Here is a 26580-nt window from a genome sequence, read left to right on the forward strand (position 1 = left end):
GCTTTGCAATCGTGACAGTGGGCAAAGTGTAGCAGCAATGTCAAGACCCGCGATCGGGTCCCTCAGCTTCGCTTATAATCAAATCCTACTGGAGCAGTGCCCTATCTGTCGATAATAAACCAAGGTTCGCATATAGAAAACTAGCGGCAAGTGGTATGAGGCAAGGTGAATGAAGTCCACCGGAAAGTCTAAGTTGGTAAAAGATAAGTTTAGGGCGGTATATTGGCCACCATTGTGGCTGCTACGGGGGGGCCATATGGGTGAATGAGAACTGACACGTGGGAAAGGTAAAACACCATAGATTGACCGTCAGAGACGGGAGGTGAAGCAAAACTCTGTTTGAATCTCAGGGTTCAAGTAACCGGTGTTAGTAGCCAGTAGTGTAATTGAACTGTTTTTGACCAATGTGGATAAACCGTTCGTATTGCGGTGCACGACAAAGTCCGGCCGCAGGAGTACATCGATGTCGCCGATCATAACTTCGGAGTATTCGGATGAGAAGCAAGAGTATGTACGTGGGAATCGAAAACATCACAAACCAATGACTTGAAAGAGCGAACAGCTTGTTGCTCATGGAATCACTGCTGGATCTTGACTCTACCGTGGTAAAGTGTCGGGTTACTCTGAATCGTTCCCGTACGTTACATATGGAGATCTTGTACGCCAAGATCTACAGGATGCGAGATCTCCTTTGCCCATGGTCAAATAATTTACAGAATCCGTTGCCGCCTGAAAGCCAGTTGACTTCATTTCTTGGCTCCTGTGCTTCTGTGCGAAATTGCGGTTTGCGGTACTCACAAGGATCACCATACCACAGCAGGATTAACAGATAGGTTGGAAATATAAAGGTCGAAGTCTGCGCTGACCTCCTGCATGCACCCATATCTCATGGGGGATGTCCAGGGCATGCACAGTCATCACATGAGAGAGGTGAAAGGTATCTACCGTGCCAAGGGATTCAAGGCTCTCTGTTGAAATAATTCAACAGTCAGAATTCCTTCAGCTCAGGACGCACCAGACGTAACAAGAGATCAGGATATAATCAGGTCACTAGTCCCACTGCATCTTCTACGATTTTTGTTCCCACTTCTATCAATTTCTATATAAGGACTTCATGTCTCGGATCGCTCCATTCAGAAAACGGCGTCGATCGGAAAGCGCTAAGGCCAAGACCCAGCAGAGAAGCAAACTTAAGAAGACGTTGATCAGAAAAGCCGCCCAGTATAGTATTGAGTGTGAATCCGATGTATTCGTCATGATACGGGTCAAGAGAAGCGGCCAAAGGTATATTTTCAATTCTTCTCCATCGGAAAATTGGCTTCCATCCATGCCAGAGCTGGTAAGTCCCCAGTTTCGCAGACACAAGACGGAATCTAACGAGTATAGAGTGTATATTATCCAACACCGATGATAAAGACTCTGGAAGATGTTGTTACCCAACACAAGCATTGCCCTGAACCAGATCAGGAAGAAGTCGGGACACGTGTAATTCCATCGGTGAAGGAGGCTGTGTAGGGCTTACCGTCTTGTCGGAACTGCGGCCTGGAAAATCTCTCGAAACTTATATGCGTGTACGTTGGCTGCTCAAATAAATACGCGGATATCCAATTTAGATACCCTGAGTATGATTGGGGTCCCCGAAAGCGGGCCGATTTATTCAAGTTCCCATGAATGTAGTGAAAGCCAGTGTGATGATTGATGATCTGATGTTTAGGCTATACGTAGGGAGGGGAGTGGGGAATTTTTGGCTTACAGTGCTTATAGTGTTATACGACTCGTCGTTTGACATTCCCTCCGCTGGCACATTCGGTAACCTGGTCATACCATATCTCTGTCGGCCTTGGGAAACACATCGGGATTAACGCATGCCTACCAGACGGCTTCTTATGTAGTCACAACGCAGCGTTTTGACTGTTATTGCCTTCCATGTTGGAGACAGAGATATTGTTCTTCTAGACCTTAATCCCGTGGTATTGTAAACTTCATAAGAAGTTGAGAAAACTTGGTAAATTACCTGTTCTGTATATATAAGGTAATAGTACCGTACCTTAAATAATGGCAGCTAAGGCAGGTCTGCGCAGGAAGCAGTTCAACCTTATCCACGAGCTTTTCGAAGAGAGAAATTTTCGTCTTCCCCGAGATCAGTGTAGAGGTGAAGCTGTTGCTTGGATGCCTACATAAAAAGAAATCGGAGTATATACTGTCGAAGCAGTAATACTAGTAGGCGTGGTCACGTGACTGGCTAGCACCATACCAGGAACCCCTTCTTTGCGCCTCTCGCTACGCGACCCCTAGATAGGAATAAGAACACTCATATCTCTCTTATTCTTGCTTCCTGCTAGTAGAGCCGTTTCAACATATACTATAGTGTCGCTACGCACGACGGCGGTGAAGTCAATATATTATACGATTGGAGCTCGCGCCGGATTAGGCCGTTAGTGTAGGACGGCTTCTCCAATAGTGGAGACTGGAGAACCAGCGCAAGGCGGCAGAGGCCAGTCACAAAAAGTCCGAGTGGTCTGATTATAAAGACTGGTAAAAGTATTTGAGATATACAGATCCGTCATATTTTTCTCGATTATTTTGTCAGATCCACAATGGAACAGGTAATGAAATATTGAGATAACCCTATCAGGATTAGCGTGTTATGTGGTAGGCGACGCATCTGATAAAGGGCGTATAATTTAAAGCCTGGTCGAATGGACATTTTCGGAACTGTTCTAGATCTATTCCATGCTCAGATACCTTCGGAGCTTTTAAGCTCTTGCTGGGGAGCAACAGGATATTGTTGGCGCGTATATAGACATCATGGCGATATTGAGTCTTTCAAAGTTTCCGCTGCCTCCACGTGATCCAAGATCAATCTTGTCGATCGTATAGACAGCTAATTTCGTTTCACTAACATAATGCTGCTCTAAGGGCCGCCGTTAGTTCCAAATCATATCAAAAGTATAGCAACGGCTCTACTGTCAAGGAGAGTGGAGTGAGTATTCGTACCCTAGAGGTGTATGAGTTCTATTCACGTACTGCACCGCAACAAAGCAAGAATATCAAAGTTTTGCCAGGGCATCTCTAGATAGATTCGAGGAACTCCGGCTCACAGAAAGCCCAGGTAATGCTATCGTTCATCAGTAGCATCTCCCTGGCACGCCTCCGTCGGGTGGAGCTTTCGATGTACAGCAACGCAGCCCTCATTCAGGTGGAAATATGCCCAAAATAAGTGGCCGTACTTCCATCTTCGCTTTACGCCCTATGTGACTTCGTATAGTCTGCTTCTGAATCATCGGAAAAGTGGGACATCTCCGGATATTGCATGGGAGGTGAACGCAGCTCTGTATGATGGCTTCTGTTTGCGGCTGATGCGTGGCCGATCCAAATCACGCCCGTACGTCGTCTGCAAATCCATCGGTAAATAGGCCGGTGCAAGGCAAAGATCAACAGGAATATAGTAGTGCCTCCAACGGCCGCGCTGACCGACATGCCCAAGCTCCGGCGCGATATAGTCCGTGCGCACCGAAGACCATCAATCACCGAACCGCTGCGAACGGATGTTGCTGTTCCGGTATCCGTAGATTTTGGCGTCCTACTTGGGCCGTTCGACACATCCAAGGTCGTCGACGCCGTCTGATGGTCCACAAGCCCTGCATCGCTCCACGTGGTTACCGACGCCATCGAACTGGAATTGAACGTCGTACTAGGCTGCGGATTATCAGAGCCCGTGAGTCTGTTATTCTCCCTATCGGGAGATGGAATACTAATCGTATATCGAGGTAGGGAACCTTCAGATAGACTATCTAAATGGTCAGAATCGATAAGACCAATGTAATCACCTTTCGCCTCGTTCGTTCCCATTGGTTGTTCGCCGCTGTGATATAGCAGCGCTCTGGCCGATGATAAGGGTGTGTCCAACGGCTTCGTGTAGGTCGGCATAATGAGGAGAGGTTGTGGATAAATGATTGGCGTTGCTTTCCACGTCTCAGACACTGTTGCATCTGCAGGTGTCTGGTATTGAAATAATGGCCTATATGTACACCATGTGCTAGACTGTGGAGGGCTATCCCCTTTAGGAGGGCTAAGCGGTACGGTTGCCGTTCCCGCGGTATCTTGATCGGTGCCAACACCCATTCTTGGATCACTATCCGACATGCTATGATGGGAGACCGCCCATGTTGATTTCTTGGATGTGGAAGTGACGTTTTCAAAGGAGTCTAGACTGGACGTCTCTAAATCGAATACAAGCGCCCCGCTTGTTGATGGTGATAAGGGATCCACGTTCAAGTTTGCTATTAAGGTCATTGTATCCATGATGCTTGTTCTGAATTCTGGAATCAGGTTACTTTTACTCGTCAGATCGACTGAAACGAATCGTGAAGCAGTGGGGTCTTGTTTTGTCTTGAAGATCGTAGTTGGGGGCGGTTCCGGCACAGGTTCCTGCACTATCGACAGGACACCGAATATAGCATTATCATGATCGCGCCTACTGGTGGAGGGACGACTAGGCCGCGAGCTAGAGGAGACTGCCCGACTGAAGGAAGTGGGATGGAGAGAAACAGTCGTCCTCGTCTGTAGGTCTGGAGTCTCTTGTTTGTCTTCTGGCACTTTTGATGCAGGGTACTTTGTGCTCGATATCACCGGCTGCACGCCTGACGTTTGCTGTGTACTGTGTTGGATGTGACCAGGCTGTTGAACTGTGATTGTCTGGGTGGACGTGCTAGTCCTAAGCACTACGGGCAAGCCAAAGGACGGTGAGATCCGGATTTCCAAACTTTCCTGCCATAGTTCCCTGTGTGCAATATTAGGGTTACCGTTCAAATTATCTTCTTGTTCATTTGGAAAACTGACTCTGTCTGTAGAGGTAAATTCGTTGAAAAGGCCTCTAGCACACTAACCAATAACAAGACAACAATGGTGAACCATCCTGCTGCCATGGTAGTATACAATTCGATGATTGGATGTGGGCCACTTGGATAATCATTAGTAAAAAGACATAAGTTACATTCAGATATTCTCCATGATACAGATTTCGCTAGGGACGGCTCGAGCATATGGCAGTCCGCGACTTTTTGAGGTTCGGTTAGCAGTAACCTTACATAATGCAGGCACTGTCTATAATCTACCACAGGGGATACCCGATATTTATGGCTACGAATGAGCCAAGTCACTCAGTGAAAATCGAAGTCTCTAAATTAGTTGAATTTAATTCATGTATGGAAGGATCAATCAGAAAAGTAACATTCGTCTTGGGCATTTCTACCCTCACTATTCGCAATGTATGGCCTGACCCTCATTAACAGCATCAATTTTTTTTATGTGCACTCAGGATCAACAAACTTAGTTTGAAATTATGATGAGGACAAAGTTTGCCCATTACATAACAGATTGAGTTTATATTTCATGCCCCGAAGAGGCCTTGGAAGGGGCGTATGGGATACATATAAACCCAGTATAAAGCCAAAAACTAAAGGGAAGAAAGGGATATTCTAAGAGAAGTTCCGTGTGGAATATAGCTCCGCAATTTTAGCAGTCTACACGCGCTGCTACTTTTAGTCCACAGACACGTCCTATCGCATTATCCTGTTTCTGCGCTGAACAAAGTCTCACTCGCGGGGGTGGCGTCCTGTGCAGTCACTGCATTCATTCTTGTCCATCCATGATGTTATCCCTTCCGAGGGTCATTCCCTTGGTCTTATCGTCCGCCGCTCTAGTTTGTCTAGCCGTGATCTTTTCGGCGTGTACATCGCCGACTTCTGTTCAAGACTTGTACTTGTTAAAGGTACGGATATGGTTGATGTGCTTGTACACGGCTAACTTACAACCGAAGGTGAATGTGATTGGAATCCAGAACCCAGAACACCTAAATCAGCTTCGATCGCTCGCCATTCATAGTAGACAGAATTCTTCGTCATCTCTAGAAATAGGATATCTTTCAGACAGCGTTTCGGAATCTGTTGGCGATGCGGTAGACCACATAAGCGGGCATGTTGAAAACCAGCCCAGTCATGTGCAATCTCTCCTCCCAATATACTATGCAATTGGCCTCTGGAGCTACTGCGAGGGAAAACCAAACGATAAAGCCTTCTCAAATTGCTCAAAGCCCAGTGCTCACTTCTCGTTTGACCCCATGGATGTTTTAGGCACTTGGCTGGGCCCTGCAGATGGAGTAACGTCAGACTTGATCCAACCTGTTCTGAAAGGGTACGACCACATTTCGCAATGGATCATAGGTGCCTATATCACTGGTTTTATTGCCGCATTCATTGCGATTGTCGTAGGTTTCGTCCGGTTTCCAATGGCAAAAGTGGCCGTTGTGATATCCTCATCGGCAAGTGCTACCTAAGCGTCTTCGTATGAGAAAACGTGCTGACTAGTGCCCAGGTGTCATCTCTCTTGATTATAGGAGCATCAGTATCGGTGACCATCTTATACCAGCTATTGGCTAAGGGAATCAATAGTCTTCTTCAACATGAAATCACGGCTAATCTCGGTCCACATGCCATGGCAGCGACGTGGCTGGCAGTAGCATTCTCCGCTGGCTCCAGTTTGGTCTTGGCTGTTGAGATGTGTTGCTGCTGTCTGTAGCTTCTGTGGTTATTATTTGGCCGTTAGTAATCGATATTGGTAGCCCACGCGTGCTCGATTGCAGTAACAAGCAGTGATGCCGTCTCTATCGCGAGTTGTGTCTTTAGCCCCAGGGGACAATGCATTTTCTGTCCTAGGGAACAAAATACAGGCTATCAGAAAATGCTAAGTCTCCTTTTGAGAATGAGTGCGTAGACGACTAAGGACGTCCCTAACAAACCTTAAGCTTTTAGCAGCTAGCTTGCGTTTTATCTAGTAGGATTTCTCACGACTCAATATCTTCATACCCTCCGCCACTGTATGCTGACACCTGCTAGATTGTACGTCCCAACCCACTGGTTCTGAATGAATCCAAGGAACTGGTTTCATCAGGCTTGCTATGTTAAGTCGTTAACGTGCATAGCTTCCGCCACTCTACTACGATGCGGAGAGTTGGCTTCTGCCTTTGTCGGACATACACAATGCTCAATCTGGGAGTTATTGGCAGAAACTGCTCTAAATACTCTTATATTTCTACCCCTAATCAATAATTGGTCTCCAGTGCCTTTCTACGTACAGGTCGATCAACCAGATATATGAACACCACGAGATAATGTAAAGCGGACAATCAGGCCCCGCCAGCCCCTCAGTATCAAAGAAACCAAAGAAAGGAGAGGAGGACAACAGCAGCCAAGAGAAATGAGAGGCTACCACCACGGACCTGTGTTCCTGTACCCGTGAGGATAGTCGAATTGGCGGATGGTGTTTGAGCCAGTGTGGGTGCTGTGGGGGCAGCATGGGTCATCTTTGCACTCGGCAAAGCGCCGACGCTCCCTGGGCTGGTCTTGGAAGCCCAGAGTGCACTGTGTGCGGAAGAGGTGGCCACAGTACTATTGCGGAAGAAAGGACGGCTGATATTTCTCCACGGCCTGCTTTCCATTGACACTGAGATGATAGGCGGATAAAAGTTGGTAGCCGATGACGACGCATTGGCGTTCACTGTGGTCGTACTATGCCTCTCCAGCTGAGCTGTAGAGCAGCACATCGCTGACGATGTTTCGTAAGCCTTCAATCCAACTGATGCAATAGGATCATTGGCACTGAAAGCTGGTTGAGCAATCGTAGGATTCACCCTGGCAAGAGCGGCCATGGCACCATCCCGGGACATCTCCGTCAAGGATACGTTGCGTATGTACGTATTCGATTGGACCCTAGTCACCGAGTCCGCAGGCAAGATTTGAATATGTAGTATTGCCAGGTATACGGTACATGCAGTGTCGACACCTGCAATGTTGACGAAGGCCGAGGAAATGCACTCTTATACTCGCTATTTTATAGAACAGACTGTTGGGCGCCATAAGGGAATTTAAAAGAAAATCAATTTTGAGGGATCAGCAGATATGGCCTCATTTAAAGATTCTGCTGTGTTGTCTGCTATGTAGTACGTAGGTGGTGGCATCTGGCATCTAGATGTTCACGCATGGTCCACGGCTTTCGCCACGACAGAATGCCCATCAAAAGCTCGTCGAATTTATCTGCTTTCAGATCAAGTTTATTTACTAGAAAGGTAAAAGTGCTCGTACGCTATATGACAAGTTGTCAGCAAAAGCTGTAATAAGCCGTTTGCCTCTTCTCCCTTGTGTTCCTTGTATGTACTGTAACAAATGGTAATACCATCCTGGTCCACAAAGCTATTTGATTACTTGAGTGTATAGCTCCTTCCGCATTATTACGAGGTAAGTTGAACAGAAATCTAGGAGTGGTCAAATTTGACCGCAAGTCCAAGCAAACTACCCCGGTGAGTGGTCACAGGAAACAGGTGTGGGTCACGGCTGCCAGGAGTTGACCAGAACGTGCTGCAGTCTAGCAGCTACTCCAACCCATATTATCGTGACGCCGTGTAATTCTTTACTATAGTTCAATTGTCCGAAATCAAGCATTAATATACACGGGGCACCTCTTTGAACGGGCATGTGGCAGCAGTAGTACTTTGCACACATATGAAAGCGGCGGTCAAGTGTGGTGGTAGCCGCCCGAGGCACACTTTCCTCCATGTCCGAAGGTAGCAGGCGGTCGAAAAACCCCGGACATTCAAGACACCAGAAAAATAACCAGGCGGGGGCACATTAAACACCCCTCTGTGTCAGGGCGCCAACGCGTCAGGGCATCACCGCGTCTGGTATGGTGGGGTCAACGCAGCTTTTGGCTGCGTAGTCAACGATTATCAAAGAAATCCGTAGCAGCTCATGGCTAGGGATCGAGAGGTATAACCGTCAGTGTAGGGCTAATCATGTCCAACCGTTTGCGGTGCCAGGCGGCCTGCTTGGCGGTGTTGACATGGAAGTAGATCAGTCGCCATGACCTCCAGGGCCGAGACCATACACCAAGTCGCTGATCCCAGACAGGGTCTCTCCAGTGGAACCCCCATGTCCGCACATTATTTATCATAGACGTCTGAGGGCTTTGTGGGGCGAGCTGAAATCCAAGTTTGCGAGGGGACGTTTACGTCTACAGTCTACGCCATAATGCGGTCACGCGTTGAAATGAACGTACTAGGGTCAGCGGCAGAACCGCAGAGAAAACCACACCTTCTCCTACCGGGGCAAACCTAAATGGTAGATCATGACACCGTATGTCATTGATCAACGGTCAGGTGCACAATGTCCTCGGTACGATATTGATACTGTAGTTACGGTATGGCAACTGGAAGCACGGTATCCCTCTCCTGCTACATATGCATTCATAATAGGATATTCCAAGAAATACCCTTTATAAAAGGCCTGGCGGGTGGCCTTTATATAGTGTTCTCCGTCACTTCGCTTCGAACATCTCATGAATCTTGCGTACCGTTAGTGCTCTCAAGAACTCTATTCTGGCATCTCTTCCAAGCGATTCATCCACCGTGATCGGTCCTATAGCGCATCAGCTAGCCACGCTGAACGATACATACTGGCTGTCAATTTGTTGTGGGAAGAAGAGCATGTCCCTGATGGCGCATCATTCCCCGACGCCTATTCTGCAGCCCACTCCGCTCCCGGAGCTCACTTCCAGTCTCCTGTCAGACGACACCGACTCTACATCGAACTCCTCAGCCTCTGTGACGCAGTGCCCATGTTGCGCCTCGCCCGTTATTCCAGATCTAGCCACCTTGGCCGAGACCATTCCAGACCGGGAACTCAATATGTCCACCACGCCTGAAGACCAGTTCTCAAACACACTGAGGATCTAGCCAGGGGCCGACTCCACGGCTGAAGCGGTAGCAATCGTACCCCAAGACTGGCAGGCCACAGGGGACCGGTCGTTAATCAGCTTGCTTTGCCACCGAGCTTTCAACGCCTTCCGAAACCAGGCAGCCATTCGAAATTTCGGTATATACTACTATGGAGACTTCGGCCCTGGGGACACCTTGACTGCTGTTTCTCGAACGGTAGTGCGGGGACGATTGACATGGCTGGAGGCAACAGTGACCCGAGATAGTGTGCTGGTGGCCATCGCAACCGCCTTGTACGACGATCTATAGTCCAGGCTCATGGACAATACGCAGTGTCAGAGAATCGGGTATATGACGATTGGGCTTTGCAATCTGACTGAACCTGTCTCCGAGGTGGCCAGATACGTAGTTGCGGGAAACCGCAGTGCATGCGGGTCTCTCCAGCAGTTAAGTACCTAGGTCGGCACTGCACATATTCTTGCTAATATGCTGCGCATCCTTGGTGGAGCCAGCCTCTTCCGTCTCCTTTCTTTTTGGCCTTGGGGTATTCCAGCTGTGCTATGTCATATAGATAGATACACAACGTTACACTGTCCTTAAAAATTGATCGGCATCTTCTTGTAGACAGAAGACCAAACAGTCCTTAAAGTCCAACGTGCTACGGTGCTATAATACGGGATATATTCTACATGAAGCAAAGGCCAAGGGGCAGACCACAGGGAGGCTAAGTATACAAAGGGTCTTATAACTAGCTACAGTACGACGATTCTCTCGGTATGCGTGCCATAAGCCATAGGGAAACCCTGGATGTCTGCGTCCCTAGAAAGGAGAGCCTACTGTTAAGGAAAATCCCAGTATAGCCAGCCATAGCATTGCTGGAAGCCTTCTCAGCCCAGGCAGCAGGCGGTGAGAGATAAAGCAAGCAGGATCGCGCCCCCTGGCCTCCCACAATGGCGCTGTCCGCGCACAACTAATAAGTAACAACTGCCAAAAGCATATTTCGGCGGCGATTATATCAGAAGCGCAATCTACAACATATTGCCGCCCTTGCAACGCGCGAATCTGAAAACGCCAAATAGAAGGAACTCCAAAGATACCATGCTAAAGGTCGTAGGGGGACTCCATCAACCCCGTGCCAGGACATGCAGACAGAAACTGAGTCCCATCCAATGGCAGGCCCTCCCAGAGAGAATGGTCGTCGCTATCGACCAGGCAAAACGATGAGCTTATGCTGTATTCCCTGTCCGATGAAACTCTCGGGTAAGGCTGCTCACCGATCCTCCTCCGCCGAATCAAGATCTGTTGTTCTCTATAGCGGCCATCGTGCGAAAAGTCACCGAAGGCGAGTATCTGCAAGGCAGGAAGTCCCGTAGGCCCAAAAGCCCACTGAGCAAGCAGGAGGAATTCTTGGGCTTCCGACCGTTTCCGAGCGGGCTTGAGGTGGAGGCCTGCGACTGTCGGTCCACGCCTCGACCTGGACCATAGCCCCCCTTCCGCATTTCTCCGCAGCTCTGAGACGATCTCTCTGCGGAGATGCCGATGGTTCCTCTCCTCTCCGCTTAACCGGAGGTGGAGTAATTTCATTGACGAGCGTTCCGGGATGTCTGAGAGAAGACCTCGCTACAGTGGGTCAGCTCATATAGCCGCGGGGATGGGTGCTAACGATACACTTACTGCGCTGGCCGGGCGAAGACAGAGGCCAAGAGCGGCGGGGGAACTATGCCGTAGAATTTGCGGGATATTGGGGGATGCCATATTCACATCGCGAAGATCTTCAAACAGCCTTTCAGCGTCGATTGGCATCAGCCGACGCTCGTGAAAAACCAGACCGTGGAGTGTGGCTTGGTGATGTTTGATGGCATCGCCAAGACCCGGCAGGAACCGGGGAAAGTTGGCCACCTTCAGGTACAGCCGTCGCAAGCCACGAAATGAGAGTAGAAATTCGACGATCGCAATGGACGCCAATCGGTCTTCAGAATCGCGTAGGTAGTCACTGCAGATCTCGAAGTGCTGGAGGGACAACGGATCCTTGGCTCGCGCCAACAGCTGCAGGAAGCGCTGCTCGTTGGGGCAGTCTCGGATCGTTAGTGCCTTGAGCGCGCGGAACGGTGACGGTTGGCCGCCCGGCAGCAGACTGTCGGGGAACGGGACGCGAGAGAATGTCATGGATGTGAGAGATGGGAACCATTCCTCCTCGCCCGGCGTGCAGTCGTCCTGCCCTCGAGGTGGCCAGAAGACCTTCAGAATATCCTCATGGGATGTGGGTACGTTCGGATCCAACAGAAGTCCAATGGATACCGCCTTCAGCCGCCGATGATTTTGTCGGAGACACTCGCACAAGGTGCGCATTTCGAATGGATGCTGAATGCCTTCCCATTCCAGGTCAGTCAGTGCCGTCAAACTCGACAGGCCCTCTAGACGACGGCCGGCATGAGGACAGGTGCCGTCGGTGATCAAGGAAAGCGAATGGATCTGTTGCTGGTGGCGGACCAGATATCCGTTGGTGTCCAGAATTCCGGCCGGAAGGCAGGTCCCTACGCACCACATGCGACAGGTCAGTTGCAAGTCCAGCGGCTCATGCCTTTCATACATACTGAAACGAGCGGATGGAGACGGTCTCCAGTCCCGCAAAGACCTGATCTATCTGATAAGACAAATCATTGAGAAAGGCTTGATGGGCTGTCGACTCGTGCGGGCTTCCAAGTGTAGGTCGGTTGTGGGACGAGGCCGGTAGGAAAAAGTGACTGTTGTATACACAACGGTGGAACCTAGCAATGTGAATAGGAGCGCTGAACCTTATCTGCCGGGCATGCTGGAGGATTTCGCCGGCGCGGGAGCCGGAGTGGTCCCGAAAAAAGGGATGGACATCGAGAATGTTCAAAGCCCATTCATTCCTCGCACGGAAGGTGATGGTTCGATGAAGCCGCGGGAACAGGGCGGCATATAATCTGGTGGAAACCAAACTCAAGGACCGAACGCTGTGCTGTGGCAGCTGGCATGCAGTTAGCAGTTGGCCAAACCCAGATAGTATATTTACAGTACCACATCAGCGATGGCATCAATAATCTCAAATGGTAATAGACACAACATATTGAAAGTAGCGCGAGAGGGCTGCACAGCTCTATCAAATGGCAGCTACTGCTTAGGAGTCCGCGTTCTACATTCACAAGCTTTTGTATTACGATCAAAATTTCTGTAGAGCCTCGTAATTTTGACCGGTCTGCGATACCTCCTAAGTTTACTGTTTACTTAGGCTGTTGACTTGAGAACTGAATGCCAGGTTCCGTCGGTTGGTCGCCCATCTGTTCCGTGGTTTACCTGGAACCATCCAGCACACAGCACGATACCCCGGCTCTAGCGCTGGGTGCAGTTGCGAAGAGAATTATCTAGCGGGAATATCAGCCCGTAAAAAGAGAGAACCGGTCAAATATGCGTGAAGCTGGTTAATGAGCCTTGGTCAGGTCTTGTTTCCGCAATTATACGCCGACCACAGTCATATACGCCACCTAGCCCGGTCCTCCAAGGAATAGGTGAAATGCGGACATTGTGCGAACCGACACAACCAGCGCCGTTACTTTCCACGAATATGGCGACATAGCCAGCTACCTCAAGAGCGCCCCACCAATACGTCGCAACTCGAAGCAGTGGCAATGTGACCAACTAAAAATATCTAAAACCTCGATAGGCGGAGCGATGTGATGCACAGAGGGGGGTGTTCAAGGGTCAAGAATGCGGTTATATCTATGAATTTCGGACAATTCTTGGTCCATCTAGGGATATCTTATTCCCTTTTTACCCAATCTATAACTATTGAGGGGTGTGGCAACTGCATGCTTCTGCGCTCCCAACGACGGCACTCACGACACTCAATTGTCTCGGACCCTCATAACTGGTCAACCAACTAGAGTGTCCGGTACTCCGTTGATCACCCCCCGGTTATGAAGTATGCGTATTTAGAAAAGCAGGGTATGTTACTTACCTGAGTTATATCCCTTGCAGAACCACCAAATTTTGCGACCTGCGGGTATCAGTCAATCAGGGAGAAGGCCCAGAACCCATACCCGTGATTTGGGCGATGTAAACACCTCAACCAAAAATAGGAAAAATCACCCACAGCGACACATTTACCGCCATCTACTAAGACAAGGTATCATGGAAAACCATAGGCGGTTAATTGATTGGCGAAATTGGAATTAACGTTGGTGGTCTTATCTGTTCTTCGACTGGAATGCACGCCAGATGGCCAATTTTATGGCGATATATGACGGATAGATCTCAAAACCCCTGGACCCGAGTAAGTGTAAGTTGTACTATAACGTACCAGTCCCCCATAATACAATGCATAGTATAAAACCATAAAGCTTCAACTTGTGTGGTGAATGATTTAGTTGCCGGTGAAACTATAGATATCCAGCATGAAATGGTCTAGCTCAATACTGGTTTCCCAACCCGTCAATCTACCGTAGAGGTCCTGGCGAGCACAGAGTTGTTTGTGAGGGTCATGTAAAAGCGCGTGTTTTAAGGAACCACGCGTAAATGTTCAAGCAAACAGGTGTGCAGAAGGTAAAGACCAGGAGATTTCATGCCAGAGATATTGACCGGTCAATTGCTGAGAGGACCATCACATCTCAGCGGACATCACAAAGGTTTCAGTAGAAGATACTGAGTATCATTGACCTAGGGAGATATATAGCAGCCGGACCCGATATCATCTTTGACTATTCAGACTCGAACTCTATTATCACACTTCTTACATTGTCCGAGTGCGCAGAGCCGCCTTCCCAAATGGACTCGTCTGTAAGTTATTTGCTATCACTTAATGAGCGTTCTAACAGTGGGTCAGACTGCGTTGCGTATTATTGCTGAGATAAGTGCACAAGCGCTTCAAATGGATCGTGATCAGCAAAAGAAAAAACATGAATGTCATGTATTATGTGAGGCGTTGAAGAAAACCACTGCTGAGCGGGACGAGGCAGTCCAATTGGCAGATGTCTTATATGAGACAAACCAGCAGATGAGCGCGGTTATAGACCACTTTCTGCAGGAGCGTGCAAACGACAGGCGCGAGTCGGAGTCGTTCGAGGTCATATTAACCCATGTTCTGCGCCAACGGGACAGATCTGAAAATGGAAACAGACTACAGAGCTCTATCGCTACTGGGGAGGGGAAGAGTAACGAATCCGCTATTGAAGAGAATCCTGGCGTTGAAGCAGACACACAAGTTGCAGGCATATGAACGGGGATCCACATTGAAACGGGATATTGTACTTTCGATCGAGGTAGAGATGTCTCCCATAACATCTTCAGACAGTATACAGTGGAAGTTGATTTTGCAAGCGGAGCAAGAAGATACTGTACTGTACAAAGATTATTCACAAACCTAGATTCAGACTAAATGGATGCATCATGAGCTCGATCTCTTCGTATCTTTCTCATATACCTGTCGTTGGGCAGTAGGGGGATAGGTAGAATAGGCGGGATTGACCAATGGGTACAATAGCATATCCCCTTGAATATCCCATAATATATTGCCAGCTACCAGCAGCTAAATGTACCAGACCAAATCTAGACCCGCCATCTCACCCTACCCATCCGGCGAGTGTAGGATCACTTTGAGAGCATCACCTTCCTCGTGGACAATTCCAAGGCATCTTTGTCAGGAAACTTTTCAATTTCTTTAACCGACGCTCCCACCAATTGCGTCTTCTCACCCAAGGCCTGGACGTCAGACACGCTCATGTGCGGAGCCTATAGTCGTCAATCGATTGAATTCATCCGCAAGATCGCTTTAATCTCGGCGTCTCATATCAGCCGTTCCTCCCAAGACAGGTCCATCATATAGAGCCGTGACGGTGGCCATGAGCTCATTGCCCTTGGTTATGGTTGCTTCGAGCCATCGGAACGACGATTGCGTGACCGGGTAGGCGGTGATGAGCAGCACATCCCCGGGACTGGCGCGTGCATGGTATGACGAGCTGACCTGGCGAATAGTACCTTGGTCGGGCAGTGCGGCGAAGACACGATGGCAAAGCAACTCGATCAGCAACCAGTTCTTAGTCACCCGAGAATCATGTGGCAGAACAGCTATGGCTTGAATGCGGAAGGGTGAAGGCGAGTAGAACGTGAGGGTCCGCAGGAGCCGTTCTTCCAGTTCCGCAGACGGTAGCTTATGTCGAATGAAGCGTTTGTCTCGTCGGAGGGCGACGATGTACAGCACGGACAGAACGGAGAGAATGATTCCGGCGAGGCTCCATCCGCTGGAGGATTCGTGTCTGAGGTAACTGGCAGGGTGATTAGGGTGGTCGGTCGACGCTGTCCAGAGTACGACATCTCGCTTGCCTCCCAATGCGATGGGGCGAATCAGGAAAGTAAAGATGATAAGATGAGCTTGCTGGAAAGGAATAATATGAGATCCACTCTATGTTGTGAAACCATAGCGAACGCCTTGTGTCAAGGCAGCAAGCGACGCAGAAGACGTAGGCGGGTATATAAGACAAGGCTATGAGTTGTACAAGGTCAACGATTGACAGAGTTCTTGAGATAACATGTTAGTCGCCTACCTTTTTTAATCCTGGGGGAAGTGGATGTTGGCATTGTTCGTGTGGAGGATGAGGGTTAATACCGACCAGACATTCTCGTTAAGGTCACGGAGGTCCAACATATCCGAAGGCTGGAAAATGAGATGCACGCAACTAGGAAAGGATCTTCTCAGGGAGCAAGGCATAGTATGCAGCGTGGAAGAAGTATTAAGCGATCTTCAACGCCATGTGCAGTACAAGAAGCAGTCCAGTCGTCGAGGCAGCTCGAATTCGCCAGGTCAACTGTGAAGACACTGCTTTGGCTCCCACAAAGATTGATCGGAACTGAATGAGATATTGGGTTTCTTCAGCAAAGTAAAAGTGACCAGCTAAATACTGCTGCAACTACCAAGCACGTGGTGCGGGGGCACATTTCGTTCTTGCAGGTTCCCGCCCCTTGTCGTCTGCCGCTTGTTACTTGGATAAACGTCCGCAGAGAGGTGCCATAAACAATCCAGTAAAGAGCTCCCTGTACTCATGAACTGACCCGCATGTTTTGTTTCCCGGGCATGGCATTCAGCGAGACTTCAGCCGTTGCACTCCAGTCGTGATTGTATAAAAGACCACGCCGCTGCTTGAGAATGTAGATATACACAGCGGCCCTTAGCCCAGTACCGCTTCGCCCTACAAAGCAGTTCGAGTCAGAAACCGGGAGCATTAATATCATGGCTACTTGGAGGGCAGAACGCACAGTGAACAGAACTCTTGTTGTCAACAGTGCGAACGAGGGTGACCCCAACTTTGGCCACCGTGATCTTCCATCACAGAACTCAGAAGACGAGGACGTTCCTCTTATTCAAAGCACGATCCAATCAGGGCTATGCGAGCAAGCTATAGCTGCACGGCCGCGGACATTAAATGGAATTGATATGCAGCCCTGTGGTCAACTCGATGTTGGTGGCCGCAAGAGTGTCTTGGAGAGCAGCGGCCTACCTCCTGAGCCAGACCATTTGAACATGGAGATGCTCCGGCTACTTTCGTTGTATTCGGGGGACTCGTCGAGATACCGACGCTTTCGGCACACTGTGCATCGCAAAGGTGTTGTAATAGTCCGGCGTCAATTGAAAATCATGAGCCGTTGTGTCAGCGAAGCACTCCGAGCGTCAGATGGATCAATCAACGGTAGAGAATTTGAGCGCTTGGTACTGCGACATCATCCATATCATGACCAGACTATAATTGCGGCAACCGTCCTGAGGCAGCTAATACGACGCCTCGCCAAAACCAATCGTCGAAGCCTACTGAACATTGCGGAAACGGTCATTAGACACTGGGTCATCCAAAGGACCTAACAGAGTTATCGCTGACTGACAACAACTATGCAATGTCAGTGCCGTCTGGCTGTGTCGTTCATGTCGATGTAGACAGCATTACGAAATCTGAAAGAATATAGAGGGTCTACAATATTTAATTACAGCTCTGGCGTTTTCGAACACATCGTGGTTGGGTGCAAGGTACGAAGCTGTTTCGATTCAGTATCTCTGCATTGATACACATCATTCGCCATTCTCGTCCACCGTGTACCTAGCCATCGGCTCTATTGTGAAGCGCTGGTGCCTTGGTCCCCTTGAGCATGCACGGCGGGCACAATGACTGCCACGTTCTCCTCCTCCTGCGTCGGTCCGTCCGCACCGCCCGCTGCCGGAGCTTCCGTCATCTGGAAATTCTCCCACTTTTCAAACACGTCAATCACTCCTTTCCGTAATTTTTGGATCGCTGCTCGAAAGTGGCACAAGCGGGCCTCCTCGTCCTGGCAGCGACGGTTCAACTGGGTGTTTTCGTCGACAAGGCAGGCGTGGGCGATCTGCATCTGACTGATTTCCTTCTCGAGGCGCGAGCTCTCGGCATGCTGCGCGACGTACGATTCCCAGAGGCGCCGGAAGAGGGCCACCAGTCGCGCGGCTTGCTCTGCAAGGACTGGATTTTGATCATCCAGCTGCTGCAACTCGCGCATCAGGGGCCGGAACGACTCGGCGGCCAGGCCAATGGAAGCGACCTTCTCATCTTTTGACAGCGTTTCTCCGGGAAGTGGCGGTGCCATGGCCTACAAGATGTCAGCTCATGTCGATATCTGGAATGCTGTATATGCTTCGTGCGACAAGAATGTGAGTACCTTAGACGACTGCTGGAATGGTTCAACAACTTTTGACGTCTTGTCGTTGTCACGGTGTCCCGGGCCTGGTCCTGCCCAGTCCTCGCGCTTGCGCTTGACCGGCCGTCCCCGATCATTAAAGTCATTCATGTCGTTTGGTAATGCTTGTGCTGAAATGGGAGAGTGGTTGCGGATGCTTCTGGTCCCGGAACTCATTGCAGTGGCTCCTTTTATACGGCGAGTACTACGGTGCCAGACTTGCTCAAAACCGTCCCCTTTTGAGTAATCGCATCTGGGAAGCTTGCCTTGCCTGGCCTTGGTCTCGAAGTGCGATTTACCCACCATCCTCTAGAAACCCTCTTTGGGGGTTTCAATCGTGAGCCGAGTTTGGTTGGCCGTGTTCTGGTGATGGTGGTTTTGCCCACACCCTACAGCACAGCGACGGTCAAGTCAGACGCGGGCAGTTGGCTGCACGGCTGGTGGGTATAATAACCACAAAAAGGTTCTTCATTGACCTGGCTGGGGATATCCTGTGGTAGATGCTAGCAATATAGGATTTTGTGCGTCCCGCAACATCCTTGTGCTAACCATGTCATGCGTTTTGGATGCCCTTGCATGCTTCCAGATTGGTCAGGGCGAGCGTATTCTTGGTTCTTGAGGGCTAGAGCTGGCTGGTTCGCAAGATTCCACGCGCTAGAAGTCACAGCTCGCCAGGCATGTGGCCATCACCGGGCCTTGATCCTGGGAGCCGGGTAGAAATGGATCATCCAGTCTCAAGACAATGGATTTTTTCACTTGTCTAGCCGATAAGTATCGGCCACTCAGGCCACGTACATCTGAAAACAGAAGCATTAAAAACGCATATATATCTAGAGTTACCGCTATTGTGGTCTTAGCTGATGACCTCAAATGCTATAGCAACACGGACTATCATAGCTGAAAGCAGCATGAGTACTCATAATAGTATGCGAGTAAACTCAGAGAGTGCAGAATTGGACGATTCCATTGCTACGAGCACAACCGCCTGGCCTCAAGATAGCAGTATCCCCACCAAGGCAAAACATAGCGACAACTTTCTCTGTTCTCCTAACCGACAGGCTCTCGATGACTGAGATATTCTGTATATTCTGTCTTGAGCGCACGGTACCAGCCAGTATGTTGGCCACCGTTACCCTCAGTTTACCATGGCTACTGGTTCTGGTCGGCCAGATTGCCTGGAGACATTCAGCGGTTCTCCACCTCAACATGGAGATGCGACCCTTTCGTTCTGGCCTTATCCATCCATAAAATAAGCCGGAAGGTCATGTTTGATTCTTTACTCTCTTGCAAGCGCAGTGTTTCCAAGACCACAAATAGCGCAATCAACATACAAGATCTGCGTCGACTCCTCGAAGCTGGGAAATATGCGAGAATCAAACAAGCAAAAACCCACTACGGGGCTTATACCCCTGAATGGCGAGTAAAAAGCCCTCAGCGGTGGGGCTAGAACTAAGAAAACCCCAACAAACCTTAATTGAGCGTACTGGTCACCGCGGCCTAGGAACCCATTAGACGCAGTTCAGCGAAACAAAGAAAAATTACCCACTCGACGCAATGCCATCTGATTCGTCCATGGCGTTGCCCCGTATGGAAACGATGCTACCTAGGAGGTCACGCTTCTCCCCGTGCCACGATCATGTGGAGCCCGGGAATCACTCTGGCGCAGGTGCATTCTTCTCTTATGGAGGGTGTCACTCTTCTGCCTATTTTGACAAGACGTGGGCCTAATGAAAAAGGCCGATACAAAGTAATGGAATTCAGGTTTTACTGATATAGTACTCAATGATCCCAGTCTGTCCCATTGAGTTTCAGGGGGTGCATTGTCCGTTCTGAAGGTCGGAAAGACGAGAAGTTTCCCAAGGTGAATTTTGAGCAGCTTCGAGTGCATTACGCAGAAACTGACGTCCTAGTGGATTACCCAAGTCGACAGCGGTCGGGTACTGGGAACCGGTGCTCTAGAAACTGGAAAGTACTAAGACAAAGGGAGGAATCGGTAGTCATTGTGCACTGTCGGACCACGGTTGCCCAACTGTTTCCAAGTGGCCTCCACTGAGCCCACTGGTCAGATCTAGAACCGCTTTCCAAGTATCGTTGTGTACTTGAGACGCCTATTGACCAACGGCGCGGTCCCATGAGTCGCACACATTTTCGCCTTGCCCATGCCCACGCCGATCCATTTCCCCCAGATGGCGTCTTGAACCGAGGCCTGCATGGTCATTTGGAGAGGTGGCTTCGGGATTTGCTCTTCGTTTAGGGTCAGCATATGCCCCTGGGCAATTGGCAGGAGAGAGCAGACGCAGAAATAGGCAGATGCCCACCCCGCACTTGAACGACCATTGAAGTTCATCTCGAGCGCATGACGGTTCCCGTACTTGGATGCTAATGCTGCACGGTTGGTCTTGCCGGGCGACCGGAGCGCTTGGGGATATAAGGCCGGCGTCTCCCAGTCTTGTTCGCTCCAGGACCAGGCTTCCTGTCCTCACTCACTGGAATGCGCAAGCGCAACAGTGTGCACCTTCACAGGAATGGCGGGCCTGTGTCGTATCAATCTCTTCGGAGATAGCCCCTGACAGGAGTGGTGGGCCTGTTTAGTATCAATCTCTCCGGAGATAGCCCCTGACAGGAGTGGTGGGCCTGTTTAGTATCAATCTCTTCGGAGATAGCCCCTGACAGGAGTGGTGGGCCTGTTTAGTATCAATCTCTCCGGAGATAGCCCCTGACAGGAGTGGTGGGCCTGTTTAGTATCAATCTCTCCGGAGATAGCCCCTGACAGGAGTGGTGGGCCTGTTTAGTATCAATCTCTCCGGAGATAGCCCCTTCATGGCCATGGGCCCCATGTCGTATCACCTGTGTCCTGGACCGTTCCCAGATGAACAGGTTCTTTCTGTTCTTAGGACCCTGTTCTGAGACACCCCAGCTATGGGCAGCCACCTCTACGCGGTGCTGGGGACTAGTACTTGCCAGAGTATATTCACTCGTCATGACGCAAGGAAGCCAAGGTCTGCTCGCGCCATGCCGTCGCTTCTTACCGGCATCGGTGCAATATCGTGTATCAAAGGCAGAATGGAGGCCCGTATGGAACGGAGGTCCGTATCCGCCAATGCCCGCTGCTAGTTATGTACAATAGTTAGCTTAATTTTAGTGGTATGTACAATGTATATGTACAGTATTCACTCAGAATCGATTCCATCTGTAGTATATCCTTGTCCTGAACAATGACGCAAAGGATGAATGACGTCGCGAGAGCTGGGTAACTTCCCCGGTTCACTTCGGACAAGAAATCTGCCAGTCCGCGTATGTCCGGTCAAACCTATTGCTTGATCCATACTATACTCTACGTTCAGACGCGTTCGAACGCCTTCAGATGGTCCGCTCGTCAGATATCAACCTTGGTGACGGGTCATGCATCACAGGGCCTCGAAGATTGCCCGTCTTGTCACCTCTTGGGGACAAGATCTCGCAACAATGAGGCAGCCTAGCAATACCTGGGCAAACCAAGATCTGGGAATCCGGGAATCCAGGAGCCGATGGGTGAGAAACGGGAAAATCATCCGAGAAGACTACCGTTCTAGCTCTCGTGATGAGCCTTACAGTATGATAGTGACCAGCGGGGTCGTGTTTGTGCGCGGCTGAAGACCCAGAACTCCCCGCTGGTGCTTGCTGGTGCTCTCTTGTGGCCGGAGGTCAATTTGTGATGCACACAATGCCCGATCCTTCGGATGGCTCTCCACCGCGCATCAAGACCCGAATCTCCCAATCGTGCTTTGCCTCTGGCGCAGCATGACTCGGCTCCACGCGAAAGAGTGATTGACCAGGATGGATGCGAATATGCGTCTTTCAGAATGTGATGATCGCCTTTTGAGGTGCTGATCGCGGCCCATGGAGTGGGGGAGCTGGATGACCTGCAGACCAGGCCTAGGGCAAATGAAGCGGGTCACAGAAGGGAAAAAGGAAAAGGAAAAGATAGAAACAGGGAGGCAAGTGGGGGAAGTGAGAGATAAGAGGTAAAGTGGCAAGGAATGGTGAAGATATGGTCAAAATATGGCGAGAGATGGGGAAAGATGATAAAGAATCACCGAGTAGACACGGTCAAATATTTGCGATACCGTCTCCGGGAACGGGATTGCTCAATTTGTGCGGGCATTAATCTGCTCAGATGCCCAGGCCCGCACGTCTTTTCGCCGCCCTCTGGTCCGGCCCTCTGGTCGATCGTTGTTGCCTTGGGCCAGCAACATTTGCTGGGGCTCGGGAAGGACCGAACTTAGTCCTTTTCGGGAAGTTGTTTCAGGGGTTCAACTTGATGCCCGCCTGGAGAATCCGAATGCGCACCGAAGGGATATTTATGTCCTAGTGTTTCGACCTCTGGGCTGAGGGCGTAAAACAAACAGACTAACACATGGGTATACTGGAGTCTGTATACACGATTACCCTAGGCTACTACAAATGTAGGCCTTATCGCTCACGATTGTAATCATGCGCATCAATGTCCTATACATTTCGTGCATGAATGGCCAATGATATATGTGTATCACGACGGACACTAGCTACTCCAGCGTGTCCGGCACAACCGGCTTCTGATAACTCCACGAGACACATAGAGAATCGACAGGCACGCCAAAATTGAATATATTGACCAGAGTGCAAAAAGTGTGGACATACTGATCACATCTCAAGCATCGGAACCTGATCTCCTTTCAAGTTGATAGACGGTGGAGGTTGCGCATTTGCCAAATGAGCAAATTGGGCAACATATATGGAGAGCATGAACTTCTTCCTCGATTTTTCCTTGCTCCATTCCACCGAGGACAGCAGCTGGTGAAAGTATACAGAATTCTACTCTCAGATTCAGCCATGCTTCTTGCCAGAGTTTTGACTGAATGGGCGTTATCTACCGCCATGGTGAGCACATAAATGACCCGACCCTTGAAAGTATACCAGGTCTTTTGAATTGACAGACCATAGATATGGATATCTACCAAAGGGATTCGGAGGCGTGGGACGGTCGGATGGTATGGCAATGCAAGATGATGATGTATTTCTAGATGGAGTGGGCTGACCAATGCCAGAAAATCCGTCCTAGCACATCAAATCCTCCGCGTTGCGAACCTACCGAGCTTGCTATGAGGCGTGAGTTGGGGTTCTCTTGACGCAACCTTCACTAAATTATTATTAGATGAATCGAAAAAAAGACGGGGCCGACGTCTTCGCAGACCACACCATGCGCACCATCCTCATCGGCCAAAATAGCCGACCCGTAAGCCCCCAAGCCCAATATAAGACCCAAGATTAAACACCCACAAGTTGTTGGTTAATCATGTGAACTAGCAAGCATTTGACCCCGAACAAATCCAACAAATCGAGACTGGGCTTCTCAAGGGTTGGCATGTTCCGTCTCTAAAATGCGGTACACTTTCCCCGAGGTAGCGATCAGCTTCCGGCCATCCTTCACGATTCCCCCCGAACGACTGTCAGAAAGTTCTTCCTTCACGTGGCCTTGTTGTGTTAGCCTTTGTGGTCATTGGAGCATATCGTACTTTTAACAAAAGGAATGCCCGTGGCGGCTGTAGGTAGACCATATAATTGCACTCTTTTCCTTACATTGTCTACCATACATAATTCAGTGAGCATACTCCTCAGCGACGTGGGAGGTCATCTCAAAAAGTATCTGGACGCAAGGACAGGCGCTTGTACCTTCGACTTCCAATTTGCGCCAGCCATGCCAGCCGCGAAAAGAGACGTTCGTGGCACCGTCTGGTTTGGGGGAATGCGGCCGCCTGTGGTCTCTACGCAACATGAACCTCCGAGCAATGCCTCGCATCATGTCCCAAGCGACCAGACGTCCAGTCGTGCCACTTCTGGGCTGAACTGTCCACCGCCACAGCAGTTGACTCCCAATCCGGCTCCCCGTGAAATCCTAGCACGAAACCCGTGGGAAATGTACGAACCTTGTGCAGGCATCGACTATGGGCGAATCATGGTGCTGGCTAGGCATCGAAAGGATAAGGCCAACTTAGTGCACATCCAAATGCAGGCTGTGGAGCGATCGGCGATAGAGATGTGTGTCCAGATGATCGATCGGCTCGCTCATCGCAGCATCCCGCGTCTGCTAGATGTTTTCCAGTATGCCGAGCGGTATCTTCTTGTGTGGGAGCCATTTGAATGCACTCTCCAGCAGGCTTTAGCGTTGAGTTGCCACTTCGCCGAAAGTGAAGTGGCCCAGATCTTGTGGCCCGTAGGTGCCGTTCCCTTTCTACTAGATGCACGATGTTCATACCCAGTTCACAGGTGTTAAAGTGCCTTCAGTTCTTACGCGGCCAGTCGAGGGAGCTAGCCAGCCTCACTCCTCGAGATATCTTGTTCACCGAAGAGGGTGAAATAAAGATCGGTACGTTTGTCCCAACTGCAGACTGTACAACACTGACATCAAGTGAGGTATAGCGGGTATTGAGAACAGTCGCCAAATCGACCAAGTCGACCCTTCCCGTGTCGACGCAATGGCTTCTACTTTCAATGCTCTCCGGTCGATTCTCGATAAGATCATGCAAAAAAATGGCCCCAAATTCACCTGGAGCCAGGAGATGCAAAGCTTTAAATCGGCGCTGGCCAAGAACAACTCTGCGCGGTGTCTGGATAATCTATTGCAGGTAAGTTGGTTCATATTCCAGCTTCGTCGTACGTTGTGGCTGCTGACCAGAAAGCACGCCTTTTTTGGACAAGTGACCGAGGAGGGAAGCCTGAAGTTACTGGTAGAGTTGGTGAACGAAACCATTTTCCACGAAGTCCAAGTTCGGCGCGAGGGCACTCTTGCCAGGGCAAGGCCACTAGGGAAGCTTGCGACGCTGTCTACAACATAGGTGGATGTCAATGCAGTAGCATAAAATATGCAATTGTATTATGGAGGCTTTTGGACCAGGGTTGCAGATAGCTCGTGTTAAGATTTTCAAAGCGCGTGCCTCCCTAGTATCTAGCCTAGCATGCCCATCTTTGCACCACTAGCCTAGGTACAATACATCTGACAAGTCGAACCTTGGCAATTGTTTCTACTAAGTGCTTTGTAGTGTACCGTATCCCCGAAACAGAACGAATAAACGGAAGAGGATGTCATCGTCGCTTTAAGGATTCGAAACATGATCCGTGTGGTTGGGAAGGGTAGGGGCCGAACCACGCGAAGGACGTTAATGATGCCATCTTCCAGCCTGCAGCCCCTACAACTCTTGGCTGCGAAAGATACACCCAACGATCTGCGCTAAAATACGATGCATGCCATCCGACATCATAGCAGTACGAGATCATGTCTGGCCTGTTTGTTTGCACCGTGGACGCATAGCTTCAGGTCGCTCTCGTCGGTCGCCTTTTCGAGGAATGGATCCTAAAACCTTGTTAGAAAGAACAACCGCTCTGTCGACTCGCTACAAACTTGCCTTCATTAGCATATCCAGTGACTTGACGGGCAGATTTTCCAGGAAAGTTTGGGCCTCGGAGCTCCATCTTCCGTGCCCTGCACCTGTAGCCATCATGCTCCTCATGCCCGTTGCCAGGGCGGTTAATTTCAGTGTGTCGGCATTCGTGTCAGACGTTTTGATCTGGTAGCTCTGTTCCACGCCGGCTAGTTTGCAAGGTTAGTGGACCATGCTCGTCTCGATGACGATAATGGAAGGGTCCGACTTACCAAGGCGGACCTGCCCCCTTTTGTTCAGCCAGACCGTGTCCGGCCCCAGAGTGGCCAAGGCTCTTCCCTGATCACGCAGGAATCGTATTCCATCCAGGGTCTGTTTTCCTCAGTATGCATGGACTTGAGATCGTACGATTGCCGCCAGTGACACTCACCAAACAGACAACGCACGCCAGTTCGGTCTCGTTGACCGGCCACGGAGCGGTTAAAATATTGTCCACCGTGATCTAGAACCCCCACCGAGCTTGCCTTTGAGATCCCTGAAATGCACTTCGACCAGTTGGAGACGATATGCCCTACGCTGCACAGATAATCCGGTTCTACAATACTACAACATTCCGAAGCAGGAGATGGTAAAATCTTACAGTATAAACCCACATTATGTCCATACCGCCGCATAAGGCAATCCCCAAACCCAACTGTCGAGTAT

General features: G+C 49.9%; 11 protein-coding genes across 11 annotated transcripts; 4 read left to right on the plus strand and 7 right to left on the minus strand.

The window, feature by feature from the left end:
- Positions 1–3243: 3243 nt before the first annotated feature.
- Positions 3244–4928, minus strand: AKAW2_50077A (uncharacterized protein; the record flags this gene model as incomplete). The annotated part of the gene is made up of 2 exons (XM_041689854.1): positions 3244–4783; positions 4843–4928. 2 exons carry the CDS (start codon positions 4926–4928, stop codon positions 3244–3246), a joined length of 1626 nt encoding a protein of 541 aa, XP_041543498.1.
- A 2282-nt stretch (positions 4929–7210) lies between these two features.
- Positions 7211–7726, minus strand: AKAW2_50078A (uncharacterized protein; the record flags this gene model as incomplete). The annotated part of the gene is made up of 1 exon (XM_041689855.1): positions 7211–7726. The coding sequence occupies one exon, from the start codon at positions 7724–7726 to the stop codon at positions 7211–7213; it is 516 nt and encodes a 171-aa protein (XP_041543499.1).
- Positions 7727–9538: 1812 nt separating this feature from the next.
- On the plus strand, positions 9539–9787 carry AKAW2_50079S (uncharacterized protein; the record flags this gene model as incomplete). The annotated part of the gene is made up of 1 exon (XM_041689857.1): positions 9539–9787. One exon carries the CDS (start codon positions 9539–9541, stop codon positions 9785–9787), a length of 249 nt encoding a protein of 82 aa, XP_041543500.1.
- A 1083-nt stretch (positions 9788–10870) lies between these two features.
- Positions 10871–12361, minus strand: AKAW2_50080A (uncharacterized protein; the record flags this gene model as incomplete). Its single annotated transcript, XM_041689858.1, has 2 exons — positions 10871–11389; positions 11444–12361. 2 exons carry the CDS (start codon positions 12359–12361, stop codon positions 10871–10873), a joined length of 1437 nt encoding a protein of 478 aa, XP_041543501.1.
- A 2193-nt stretch (positions 12362–14554) lies between these two features.
- Positions 14555–15005, plus strand: AKAW2_50081S (uncharacterized protein; the record flags this gene model as incomplete). The annotated part of the gene is made up of 2 exons (XM_041689859.1): positions 14555–14566; positions 14613–15005. 2 exons carry the CDS (start codon positions 14555–14557, stop codon positions 15003–15005), a joined length of 405 nt encoding a protein of 134 aa, XP_041543502.1.
- Positions 15006–15557: 552 nt separating this feature from the next.
- Positions 15558–16430, minus strand: AKAW2_50082A (uncharacterized protein; the record flags this gene model as incomplete). Its single annotated transcript, XM_041689860.1, has 2 exons — positions 15558–16160; positions 16392–16430. 2 exons carry the CDS (start codon positions 16428–16430, stop codon positions 15558–15560), a joined length of 642 nt encoding a protein of 213 aa, XP_041543503.1.
- Positions 16431–17012: 582 nt separating this feature from the next.
- On the plus strand, positions 17013–17639 carry AKAW2_50083S (uncharacterized protein; the record flags this gene model as incomplete). The annotated part of the gene is made up of 1 exon (XM_041689861.1): positions 17013–17639. The coding sequence occupies one exon, from the start codon at positions 17013–17015 to the stop codon at positions 17637–17639; it is 627 nt and encodes a 208-aa protein (XP_041543504.1).
- Positions 17640–17884: 245 nt separating this feature from the next.
- Positions 17885–18589, minus strand: AKAW2_50084A (uncharacterized protein; the record flags this gene model as incomplete). Its single annotated transcript, XM_041689862.1, has 2 exons — positions 17885–18391; positions 18461–18589. 2 exons carry the CDS (start codon positions 18587–18589, stop codon positions 17885–17887), a joined length of 636 nt encoding a protein of 211 aa, XP_041543505.1.
- A 1957-nt stretch (positions 18590–20546) lies between these two features.
- AKAW2_50085A (uncharacterized protein) lies at positions 20547–20825 on the minus strand (the record flags this gene model as incomplete). Its single annotated transcript, XM_041689863.1, has 1 exon — positions 20547–20825. The coding sequence occupies one exon, from the start codon at positions 20823–20825 to the stop codon at positions 20547–20549; it is 279 nt and encodes a 92-aa protein (XP_041543506.1).
- A 3369-nt stretch (positions 20826–24194) lies between these two features.
- AKAW2_50086S (uncharacterized protein) lies at positions 24195–25332 on the plus strand (the record flags this gene model as incomplete). The annotated part of the gene is made up of 4 exons (XM_041689864.1): positions 24195–24710; positions 24764–24863; positions 24917–25122; positions 25177–25332. The coding sequence occupies 4 exons, from the start codon at positions 24195–24197 to the stop codon at positions 25330–25332; spliced, it is 978 nt and encodes a 325-aa protein (XP_041543507.1).
- Positions 25333–25751: 419 nt separating this feature from the next.
- AKAW2_50087A (uncharacterized protein) lies at positions 25752–26530 on the minus strand (the record flags this gene model as incomplete). The annotated part of the gene is made up of 5 exons (XM_041689865.1): positions 25752–25847; positions 25900–26084; positions 26148–26247; positions 26306–26377; positions 26516–26530. The coding sequence occupies 5 exons, from the start codon at positions 26528–26530 to the stop codon at positions 25752–25754; spliced, it is 468 nt and encodes a 155-aa protein (XP_041543508.1).
- Between the last annotated feature and the right edge of the window lie 50 nt (positions 26531–26580).

The sequence above is a fragment of the Aspergillus luchuensis genome, chromosome 5, assembly GCF_016861625.1.
Source record: "Aspergillus luchuensis IFO 4308 DNA, chromosome 5, nearly complete sequence".
NCBI lineage: Eukaryota > Fungi > Ascomycota > Eurotiomycetes > Eurotiales > Aspergillaceae > Aspergillus > Aspergillus luchuensis.